At 35.4% G+C, this 12148-nt stretch overlaps 1 protein-coding gene and 2 pseudogenes across 1 annotated transcript; 1 reads left to right on the plus strand and 2 right to left on the minus strand.

The window, feature by feature from the left end:
• Positions 1-4267: 4267 nt before the first annotated feature.
• On the minus strand, positions 4268-5549 carry LOC120163137 (annotated as a pseudogene).
• Positions 5550-6664: 1115 nt separating this feature from the next.
• On the plus strand, positions 6665-9010 carry LOC120163001 (membrane steroid-binding protein 2-like). Its single transcript, XM_039173037.1, has 2 exons — positions 6665-7014; positions 8500-9010. Exons 1-2 carry the CDS (start codon positions 6707-6709, stop codon positions 9008-9010), a joined length of 819 nt encoding a protein of 272 aa, XP_039028968.1. The 5' UTR covers positions 6665-6706.
• A 202-nt stretch (positions 9011-9212) lies between these two features.
• LOC120163048 lies at positions 9213-11927 on the minus strand (annotated as a pseudogene).
• Positions 11928-12148: the final 221 nt, after the last annotated feature.

The raw sequence follows: 12148 nt of genomic DNA on the forward strand, positions 1-12148 counted from the left end.
GTTACAATACTTGCACATTATTTGTGTATAATTTTATAGTACTCACAACACAACACCTCGCTGCTGAGTTAAGCAACCACCATCAGTTTATGAAGGTGCTTTTGAATTGAGTATTTTTCGTCTTGATGTTGAAACTTGACTCTAAAATCTACAAAAAAGTATGTATGCAAACAAATGATCAATTTGATGCTCTTAAGTATGTCTAATATATATGCACAACGAATTAGTTCTTGTTTTATGTCTTAGATAGAGCCTCATTCTTTGTTTGCTTGTTCCTGCATATGGAGGAAATGCCTTCAGAAGATCTGATAATTCGCATCAGGATATTGAATTCCCAAAGATGCCCCAATATTCGATGTTGAATCTCAAAAAATGCCCCAACATTTAATGTTGAATATTCAAAGATGCCCCCATTGTTCATCATTTCTTACTTCAACATTGATTCTAAGAATGAGCTTTGTGTCTGAGAGCCACATGTCATTTACCAAGATCCACTCTAGAAAGATTGTCTTGTTTGAAAAATGTTTTTCTTTCTCTTTTATTTTCAAAGTTCTGAAAATATTAATTAAAAGAGTTTTGAAAAATGTTTAATCAAAAGTTTTGAAAATATTGCCCCTTTCTCGGTTTTACAATTGAGACGAATAATAAAACTAGAGTTTATTGGATATTAAAGAATTAATTACATTGTTAATCCTTCAATAAATTATAACTATTTGACAAGTGTCAATATCAAAGCTATCTTTGGGAAATGGTTAAGTAATGAAAGGATAAAAAAGTCTCAGGTCATTGTGTTTGGTCAAAGGTTTAGCATTTTTGTTTATTTGATACTCATTGGTTTGATGGGGTAGCTTGTATGCTCATCTACGGGAAGTGTTCTCCAACTCCCAGCTTTCGAGGTCACACTCGGAATGTGCGATGCCTTATCAAGGAATTTATGCGACCGCCTCAGCTACATAATTTTTATATTTGAGCCACCTTTTCAGGTTTATAACTCGAATCCCCCTTTGTTTTCAAGACGTCATTTAGAATTTATATCTTGAACCCCCTTTATTATTTTTCTCTATCATCCATTAAAGATTTCAAAAAACTTTTGCAAATAAAGATTAATCCTGATGGGCGGGATGAAATTTGAAGATAGTCTCTTCTGTTTAGAAATCCATGTATGATTAGAAAAGACTTTTAAGGCACGTAATGTAGTCCATGGTTTATGGTTATGAAATAAAGGATAAGTAGGCCCAAACAAGTGTTTCAGGGTATTGAACCAAGGATCAATTCATTCTGATGTCTTCAATCCTGTCTTGCTCAATTTGAATATGCTCGTATGTGTTTCTCTCTTGATGCTCTATGATCTTTGAGTGAAGTGATATAGTGATTCTGGAATGATTGTACTTGATCAATTTCATAATTTAAATCTCGATGCGTCATGTGAATCGAGAGAATCTTTGCATATACGTCTTGTCTTCTTTTTTCTTCACTTTTTCCTTTGTTTTTGTTTCTCTTTTTTATTTTCTCTTTGTTTTTTTCTTTGTTTTTTTCTCTTTTTTCTTCTTTTCTCTTTTTGTTCTGATTGGATCTTCACACTTGGCATTTGGTTCACCTTTTGGTATCTCCTCTGGATTGATGTCTTCACTCATGTGAGCAGATTTCTTCCACTTTGCCCCCAGTGTGGAGGGTGATCCTTGGTTAGGATTGAATCAGAAGAAAAATACTATAGGCTCAAAAAGGGACAATAAGGGATATATATATATGGGATAAATGATACAAAGTCATTCAGCATCTCATACACAAAAGTCCTCGCAGAAGAGGTATCGTCAGGGGGATAGATTTTCAGAATTAATTTTATTCACATGAAAACAATGTAATTAATGTATGATAGAATTATTTTGAATTAACTCTCCTTTTTTTGCTTCTTGCTCCCAACATGTCTCAATGTTTAGTCTCCCTGTGAAATACCCCAAGTTGCGTCTTAAAAGAATGCTCATGTTCAAATGAACAACTCAATGCCTTAGGTTTTAATGGTATAAAAATGTCAATTTGAGTCTAAAAAGACAATGGTGTGACTTTATTGACTCAAAGAAAGGTATGGGTATGACTCTTAGTGTATCTAAAAGATAAAGGCAATGTTCAAAAGTTTCAAAGGGAGGTAATGTCCAAATATGGTCTTTTGGTAATGACCATGAGTTATTTTGGGTAAAGAATCAAGGTATTTTAGTTTAGGGTTTTAGACAGGATAAGAGAGGTCTAATCTTGCCATATGTCAAAAATCTATAATTCTTGAAGAATTAAAAGAATATTTAATTCATTTAATATTCGAAGAACTAAAGATTAAAACTCGTTCAATTATTCCACCTTAGAAGGTAGTATGAATTCAGTCGTTTAAAAGATTAAGCAAACATGAAAGATCAAAAACGTGTTCAAACAAAACAATTCTCTCAGTGCAAATGGTAGATGCAATGCCCCTTCTTCGATTTTCCATGCCCCTAAAAGCATCAGGTTTTGGATCTTGCACTTCAATGCTTATAATTCTCAGAGGAATGTCTAGAGCTTCCTATGTGGTAACTGCACACAGCTTCAATATCGTAGCCCTTAGGATATGAGGACTCTTTTCTCAGATCATCCTGGCAGGCTCAGTCCTACAACCAGCTGATCAGGCTCCCACTGTACTGATTTCAACTTTTTCTTTAATTATTAAAATCTTGCTTCCATGTTGTGTCATGTGGTTAAGACCACTTCATCGAATCCTCCGTGAAGTGATTTCATGTTTATGAAAATGCTTAAAAATAAAATGTAGATGCAAAATGCAAAAATACATGAAATGTTAAGCATTGATCCGAAAGCATGTCTGTTAGTATAAATAATCTTTATTTGGACAAAAGTGTTATTTCTTAAGAGACAAAAACATCCTAAGGTACATTCTGACTAAGTCTTCTAGGCCTCGAATAGGTTGACTAGTCTTCTGCCGTTATCTGTAACCAGTTGAATACCTTGTCGAACAACTCCAGCTTCTCTGGCTAAACTGTGAAAGTGACGAGCTGCTTTTTTGTACTTGCTTCACGAAGTTTCGAATGACTGCATCTCTGGATTTCATCCTTCGCTGAACCTATTCCCAACGAAAGCGCCATTGGAAACCTCCATCAAAGGGAACTATATGAAGCTCACTTGCTTGTTTCTTGAATTCGTCAATAATGGCTTCCAATTTCAGCTATCGCTTTGTTCTTGTTGTCTTTGAAGGGACTCTCCAGGTCAACAACTTTTTTCTCGTCTTGCCCCAGCAACCTTTGCCAAACCATTTTCGAAAAGTAGACTTTTGATGTCCTTGGTGTAAATCCCAGTCCATTTTGAGTCATTCACAATGCAACATAGTGGTATACTCTTAGATTGTGGGCACTACTTCTTCGTGACAGATAATTGCCTTGCAGAGTGTCTCGCTTTTCCTTCTGAGTCTTTTCTGACCATAGTTGGACCTCTGTGATTTTTACCTCTTGTATTACAACCCCAAGTCCATGAATGCAAATTATTTATGGTTAACGAACATGTTTTTTTTGTGGATCAACACCTTTTTGAATGAAAAAAAAATAAAATAAAAGAAGACAAAAATGAAAGGGAAAAAAGTTAGTGAGATAAAGATAATAATCAAAATGATAATGAAAAAAGTTTTACCCCACATGATATCTACCCCACATGCTTATTATTCCTACTCGGACATGATCTGTACCCCGCATGTTAATTTTGAACAAGTCCTAACCGCATGATCTCTACCCCGCATGTTAATTTTGAACAAGTCCTAACCGACCATTTAAAAAAATATTTAGGTTGATCTGACACCATTTTACTTGATCTGCATTTTACCATAAATGTATCGGGTTCGGGAGTCGGTTACAGTCAAGGAATGATTAACACCTTTATACTGCCCTTTCGGTACCAATTAATTTGTCGGTTGTCTTAATAGCGAAAATTGAAATTTAAATTAATATTTTAAAAAATCCGATTCAAATTACTTACTTTTAATTTGTTAGAATTCCTTAAAAAAAGGGTCAAAAAAGAATATTATTGTAAAAATATGAAAAAAATGATATTGTTAAAGGATTAAAGGTCATTCGGGTTTATATTAGCCTTGTTCTTTTTCATCATTATGATTCATTTAATCTACAGAAAGAAATACCGAGATCCAACTTTCAATACAACTTGGCTTACTTCTTGTCTTAAATGATATAGCATATGACGTAACAACTCCAAACGATATATAATATAAATGCATCACATCTCTTTATTCAAAGCTCATCGTTTCACCATCATCCAGTAGAGTTTATGTAAAGATTTATTGGTTGCTTGGGATCCATCCACTGAAGATACCTTATCTCAGCAACTACAAGCTCGGTCACCGCAGGCACAAACGACATGCCAATGTAAACAATTCTCCCGTGAAGAAGCAATGAAGGTAAGTCCGGCCGAGGGCTTTTTGGCCTATGTTCATTGTACGACACTAATCTTTCCACTTGAGCAGGAGTAACCATGAGCTTAGAAGAGTCAAACAAATCCAAATACGGCAGCGTATCGGGATTAACTGGACGGTTAAGAATCGTCTCGGGGGAAGAAGCGAGCTTCGAGAGAAATGGATCCTTAGGGTTTATCAGAAGAATGGGCAATTTAGCAGCGTTTTTGGCGGCGAAAGCGCAGCAACAATTGAGCTTCATGGTCTTTGGCCTACAAACAGATTGAGAAGGAATTGAAGGCGGGATTGCGTAAGCCATTGTCGCGTGCAAGGAACTAGAGATGATTTTTCTTATAGGGATTGAATCCGCCTCTGTATATTTTTCTATCTGAATTTGTTGAAAATAAGAAATTCTTTGATTGTGGTTCCCCTTAACGAAGACGGTGCTTAAAGGTTAAATAGAAGGTGAATCAACTGTTAATTTGGTTTCATTTCCCCTTATCCCCCTTGATTTATGCTGGCATGTGGGTTTAGTGGAGTAAGTGGGTAGGTGGGTTGATTTGTTGTTCTTTTCATGGCTTTGTTGGCCAAGTACATGGAATGGAGTGCGGTTTGGAACGTGGGTTTAAACAAGGGGCGTTTAATAGATTACACACATTGCAGTACACGTCCAAACATGACAGACTCTATTTTTAAAGGGAAGCTGCTATCTTTCAAGTAATCAGCAAGCGTTCGATCTCTCTCAAATTTCCAAACAAACCACTTGCTACCCTTGATGAACTGTGAATTGTTTTGATCAGCAACAAAACTTCCTAGGAACTCAGCACATGTCTCAGGGGCTGCTCTTGAGAGCCTGCAATTAAACCATTCTTCATAATCTCCAAATTCTTCAGCTCTTTGTACACCAACTTAACCTTTTTGAGAATAACCTTTTGTTTAAACCTATCATCATTGATCAACATTGTTTTAGCTTTTCCTCTTTTTCGAACTCTTTCTTCAGGTGAAGCATTCTTGGGAACAATCACATCAAAATAAAAAGTATCAAATGAACCTTCCCCAGCTTATCTCCAACCAGGAAATCAGTCCTCTTTAAGCTCCTCTTGCCAATCAAGTTCATCAATGGCACCTATAAGAATGTCGGGCCTTGAAGTCAAGTAAATGCATGTGAGCCCTGCAAAATAATTGTAATATAAATTAATAAAAATAATAATAAGAATAATAATATTTTTGGCCCGGACAAAAAAATAGGTGTCTACAATATATATTATATAACTGATAAAAAATATTTATATAAGTTAAGATTTACTCATATAAAGATTATAATGATAAAATTTAGTTATAAATAAATTAATTTAATATTTAATTGTTTCATTTAAAAGTATATTAAAAACAAAAAATATTTTGATAATTTATTAAAATGAATAATCAATCAATAAAATTAATTTTGGCCGGGTCGGGTCGGGTGAAACTTTATTTTGGTCGGGTCGGGTCGGTTTTTTTAAGTGTAATATTCGGGTCGGTTTCGGGTTTAGGGTGAAAAATACCCTACTCGACCCGACCCAAAAAATATATAATTTTACCTTATATATTTAGGAATAATTACAATAATACCCCTATATATATATATTTTTTCAATTAAGTCATTGTTTTTATTGAATAAAAATATATATTTTTTTTATTTCGGGTCGGGTTTCTAATTCATATATTCGGATCGAGTCGGGTGAAACTTTATTTTGGTCAGGTCGGGTCTCGGATGGAAGTTTCCTTGTTCTCGGGTGGACCAAAAACCTGACCCAACCCGACCTATGATCATCCCTAATTGGGATGATTTTACCTTATGATGTTTATTAGCATGATTTTTATAATTTATTAAAATGAATAATCAGTCAATAAAATTAATTTTTTTTTAATTTTTATAATATATTGTTACATGTAATTTATAAAACAAACTAAAATTAAGCAAAAAAATAAGAAAAGCAATCTTATCATTTTACATTACTGAAATCAATTTCATCTGACATGTCTATGAACCAAACATAATATAAAATTCAATTTCAATTCAATTACTGCCAACTAAACAGAATATAGAATTGGATTCTAATTTCTGACAGATTTCAATTCTTTCACAGATTTCAATTCACCCATAAACATTCCATCGAACCAAACGACACTTAATACTATGCCAGCTATTTTAGGACCAAACTCCGTAGGACTCTGTATCGGACACTGAGTTGAGACAAAAATGGCTGAACCAAAGAGAAAAATATCTAGGCTATGGCTTTGCAATTGTGGGAGACTTTGAAGGAGGCGATAACGGCGTATACGGGTCTATCTCCGGCCACTTTCTTCACGGTTCTTGCCCTGTTGTGGGCCATTTACTATGTAATAACCGGTCTATTCGGGTCGTCCTATGTTCACCATCAACGGCCCAGGGCTTTCGAGGATAAGATGGAGCCGCTCCCACCTCCGGTTCAGCTGGGCGAGGTAACCGAGGAGGAGCTTAAGCAATATGATGGGTCGGATCCCAAGAAGCCTCTTCTCATGGCCATCAAAGGCCAGATTTATGATGTTTCTCAAAGCAGGTTTATATCTTTTCTTCTTTTGGGTATGAAATTTTGGGTCTTTCTTCAAATTATTTTTGGAACATCAGCTATGATTTATTTATCTTAGATACTGCTTTTTGAGTTTTTTTTATATAATTATTTTATGCCATTCTACTTCCCACTTGCTTTAATTCGTGGTTCATCTTGAGAGCTTTGCTGGTTGCAGCCTTTTATTTCTATGGTGATTTCTTTTCTTTTAAATTTTCGGTTGATGAATGCAAAGATTCTTTAACTCGCCTAGGATTTTCTATCATATTGTACAATTAAAATATTATGAATGCGTTGGTATATGTAATTCAAGTGATGAGTTGCATTTGATTGTTTCAATATTGGATGATCAGTGTCAAAATCCTGAGATGATTGTGATAAACTGTGAGGAATTTTGCTAAACAGGTTCTTTGTAGCTCAATTGTGAATCTTTTAGTACATGGCTCCTTGTGTATTTAAACGAGACTTCGACCCTGAATCTCATGTTTAATCGAGTGAGAATGACAGTTGAAAACATGGTGCTGTTCTTTTTCATTGGATATTTTACCTTGCTCCCGAAATCGAGGACATTAACATGATTTTGTATGTTAATTGATGCATGCCTGTTTCTATTACTGAGAACTAGTTGGTCAATTCAGAGATGACTATTCAGCTCAGTTGGTAGAGCACAAGATTTTTAATCTTGAGGTCGTGGGATCGAGTTTTACGGAGGGTATTTCATAATTCGGAGGTCTTTTATGGAAGCTGCTCTCAACCTGGTGTTGGGGACAGCCTACTATCTTACCTCCCCTTACCCTATTACATATGGGAACAAGGGACAACCATTTTGTAGTTTGTCAATTCAATTAAGCAAACAGAGGAGCAGCAATGTTGTTTTCTCAACTACACATAGCACAACGCTAATTTTCAGTGTCGACAAGATCACAAATCATTTTTGTTTTTTTCCTTTTCGCATATTTTATCTCTAAAACAGTAGCTCATTCACCTCATGGATACAGTTGAAAAAGAGAGCTTGAGGTAAGACTTGAAGTTGGTTGAGTGAAACTTGTCGATCTTATGTAACTGAACTTTATTGCTACACAATGTGCTTTGGCTCACTTTTGATTTAAATAATTTATGTTTCTAACAGTAAAATGGTTTCTGAAGCTTAGATTTTCTTCGATTATTCCTATAGGAGTGTTTTGCATTATTTGCATTTAGTAATTTGTGCTTTTTTGTTCAAACGGTGTATTAAAATTTATTGTAAATTGTGGAAAAGGTAATCAACTGGCACAGGTTTAGGGTCATTTGCTTTGTAAGTGTCAAAGTTTAGTGCAACTGATAATACTCTTATGTTGGGAAGACTCGAGTATTGCTTTACTTTTTCAAGTGGTCATTTTAACAAGGTATGGCTGATTATATACATGCAAAAATTTGTGCATGAAATGAATAATGAGATTCCCTTGGCTGTAATCTAAATGCAATCTTCCTTCGCAGAATGTTTTATGGACCAGGTGGGCCTTATGCATTGTTTGCTGGAAAGGATGCCGGCAGAGCTCTTGCAAAGATGTCGTTTGAAGAAAAAGATTTAACCGGGGACATATCAGGTCTTGGTCCATTCGAATTGGACGCTTTGCAAGATTGGGAATACAAGTTCATGAGCAAATATGTTAAGGTCGGAACCTTCAAGAAGACTGTTCCAGTAACAGAAGGGGATGACAGTGGTGAAGCCTCAGGAGCTACCGAGAGTGAAGCGAAGCCAGCTGAAGATGGTCCATCACGAAGTGCAGTTGTCGTAAATGAGGAAAAGTCTTCTGGGGCCGATGTAAGGAGGAGTGATACATTATTGATTCGAATGAGTCACAGGTCTTCTACCGAAGATGTCATTCGATATAGAGTAATGTTGTTTAAATTGATGCATTCTGTGAATCTTTATTCATATATAAGCTTGCTGTATACAGATACTCTTGTAGCAAACTTGCTTCAATATTTAGTTCATCAAAAATAAATGGGGATGTCAAAAACTTGCTTTTCGGCCTGGTTCGATTATACGTATTACATTAAACAAGAAGGCTGTTGGATACTTGGAGACCAAGCAGGAACGTTGGCTCTGTAATTTTAAGTACTCCTTTCAAATTGAATTCTTTCTCATATAAAATAAGCATCTTTTACAACTAGTATAAATGAGGATTGAGAAGCCATTCCCATGGCGACAACTTGCAAGACATTATTTGTATTTATCCGAATTTCACACATCACTAAAACAACAAAATTAGAAATAAGAATAACTCAATGGCTTAGAGTGTGGAAAAATGATTTAACTTTTAAGTTTTAATCAGCATTAAACCTAATCTGAACCCTGATTTATTTACAAAAGCAACAAAATCAGGGTGAAGCAACTGCTTTAAAAGCTCTAATTCTTACCAGTTATGCCTGCAGCCCTGCACGCATTCTCAATGTTTCGGTTCTCTTGCTTCTCTCCATTACCTCCACCAACCGCTCCACACCTTCTTTAATCCCCATCCTGCATGGGAAAACACTGTAATGATTATATCTGTTGTCTGGAAAACTAGGATGGTTGGTAATAATGGTCATACCCATACAAGACTGTATAAACCTTTGGGTGAATGGTTAATAATAATTATTGGATGTAAGATTCCTATTGCATCCAGGCAGAAATATTGAGCTCAAATTCGATGGAGATCAGAGATTTCTCATGAATGAGCTTACCCATCAAAAGCAGAAGCAGCCTCGTACATGTATACCCTCTCATCCAATTTTTTAAGATCTAGATATCGAGCAAGTTCTTCAGCTGATAAAGCTTCAGAGAGATCCTGCATTGAAGCACAACTGTTAAAACCATAATCACCCAACACGTCCTCCTTTTACCTCATACTTTCTAAATGCCAATAAGTTTGTTCAAGTTTCCAAAAAGCCAAAAAGAAAAATGCAAAACATAAGGCACTGAATGCAGCAATAAATAAGAATGCCGCAAGAAGAGAGATGCAATATACAAACTAGTATGTGGCATAGATGCTTAAAAAAAGGGAAGAATTTTCATTGTCAATGCCTAATACTAATATATATATATCCCAAAATTTAGGGATTTGGGATTAACATATAGGACTAGTAGTACCTGCTTGTTTGCTAATATCAGGATAGGGGCTCCCTGCAGATCTTCGTGCCTAAGCACTTTTTCTAGATACAGAATACAAGGTATTAGTAAGTCGATATATGAGCATCAAAAAACCTCGACAAGTTCAAAACTGTAGTCAATGCAATGCCTTGGCACTGAAACAATATAAGGCCTTTATCAAGAATTAGACATTACTTACCAAGTGCAGATTTTGAGTCTTCGAAACGGGGAGGGCAAGCAGCATCAATTACGAAAATAACAGCATGTGCCTCTTCATAGTATTTTTCCCAAATTGAGCGAAGGCCAGGCTGAGAAAGACGGATTTTAGCATATGAAGCTTGCTCCGTATATATGTTTAATGCAAGACATAAAACTATAGAATCAAATACCAAGGTTTAAGCATAAAACATTCATCTGCATATTGTCAGTTCTATTAAAATTACACCGCAGCTAAATTAGTTATTAGATTGAAAGCTTTCTACTGGACAATATATTTAGTAGAATTCAGAAGCACGACTTAAATGGGCATGCAAATCACCATAGTACAAATTAATCTATTGTGTTACTTTATGCATGCACATTCCACTCACCTGGCCTCCTAGGTCCCAAAACACAAGTTTCGTATTTGACACCTCAATCCGACCAATATTAAGCCCCACAGTTGGAACAATTCGATCAGGTGGTAGGCCTTCCAATTTTGAGTATACCGACTTCAGCTTCTCCAACAAAGTCTGATTACAAACACCAAAAAAGATCAGTGCTTAAAGCCTGAAAGTTTAAACTTTTAGCATATAGTTCAATATATATGAAGCCTAATACATTCCTTGGTTATCTTCCAGGAACAAACCGAAGATATACATTAAAGCAGGATAAATAAGTTGAAAGACATTACCGTTTTCCCAGCCTTGTCAATTCCAAAATGAGTACATGAAACTCTGTCTTACTAAATATGTACTTCCAAAGTCCATAAAAGAGTGAGAACATCTCTTCCTTGCTTACTCTTATCTGTTATTTTGCTCCTTCCGGTCTTCAACACTAAAAATATCCGCCTCTTATTGTCATAATTTACAGTCCCGAGTTTTGAAAATAGAAGTGAGTAAACATTAAACAAGAAGAATTAATTAAAAGATCAAAGCAAGCAAATCAAATACAAACAACTCAGCCTAGTAAAGTCATAGTTTTCATTGCTCAAGTTATTCAGACAACTCTTCGAGTTTAAGTTAAAAATAAGCCCTATCAGACGCGTGTTATCCAACAAATCATCGAACATGGAAACGACTTTTGCATCTTTTTTCCAGCTTTTTAGACTATTGAATCCACAACATCTCAAGATGCAACTAACATTCAACAGTCATTGTTCCGTTCCAAAATATTAGCATGCCAAATCCAATCACCGTTTCCTTAAAAGAAAAACTAAAATATTCATTCGTAAGAAAATTTACAAGAACCGTGAATGAACTAGATCCGTTTCAGCGGTGAGAATATAAAGCTGAGATCTCATATCAAATAAAAAAAAGAAATCAACCAGCAAGCATGAAAAAAGTAGAACAAAACAAACAGATCCAGATCTTTTTTTTTTTCAAAAATAAAAATCCATAGCAAGAACAGACAGATCAATATGAAAAATTTACCACATATTTAGGTATTTAAAAAAAAGGAGAGAGAGGAGAGAACGAAAAGCTTAGATCCAAACAAATAGAATTTGGGAAGGAAAAAGAGAAATGATCCTCACTTCCGATGGAAATTGATTGCAGAAATTCTGGCTTGGCCACTCCCGCTGTTCAAATTTCCAACCAAAACCTCTCCTTTGATTTGTTCCTCCCTTCCGTACCTCAGTTTTCGTATTACAGTATTGCCCCTGAACCACGTCAATGGGTCCCGTCTCTCTTACGTGGCAAGATCTAAGTCGGTTTTATCTTTAAATAATTATTCAACATAATTCTCCACCTTTTCATATTGAAAATTCGTATTTTTAGTATTTTTGGTATTCGAATCTGATCCTATAAGTAA

The sequence above is a fragment of the Hibiscus syriacus genome, unplaced genomic scaffold, assembly GCF_006381635.1.
Source record: "Hibiscus syriacus cultivar Baekdansim isolate YM2019G1 unplaced genomic scaffold, ASM638163v2 tig00111427_pilon, whole genome shotgun sequence".
Taxonomy (NCBI): Eukaryota; Viridiplantae; Streptophyta; class Magnoliopsida; order Malvales; family Malvaceae; genus Hibiscus; species Hibiscus syriacus.

Coding starts and splice junctions, on each gene's coding strand:
- LOC120163001 (XM_039173037.1), top strand. CDS start 6,707: ATGGCTTTGCAATTGTGGGAGACTTTGAAGGAGGCGATAACGGCGTAT. Junction 7,015..8,499: donor TATGATGTTTCTCAAAGCAG/GTTTATATCTTT, acceptor CTTCCTTCGCAG/AATGTTTTATGGACCAGGTG.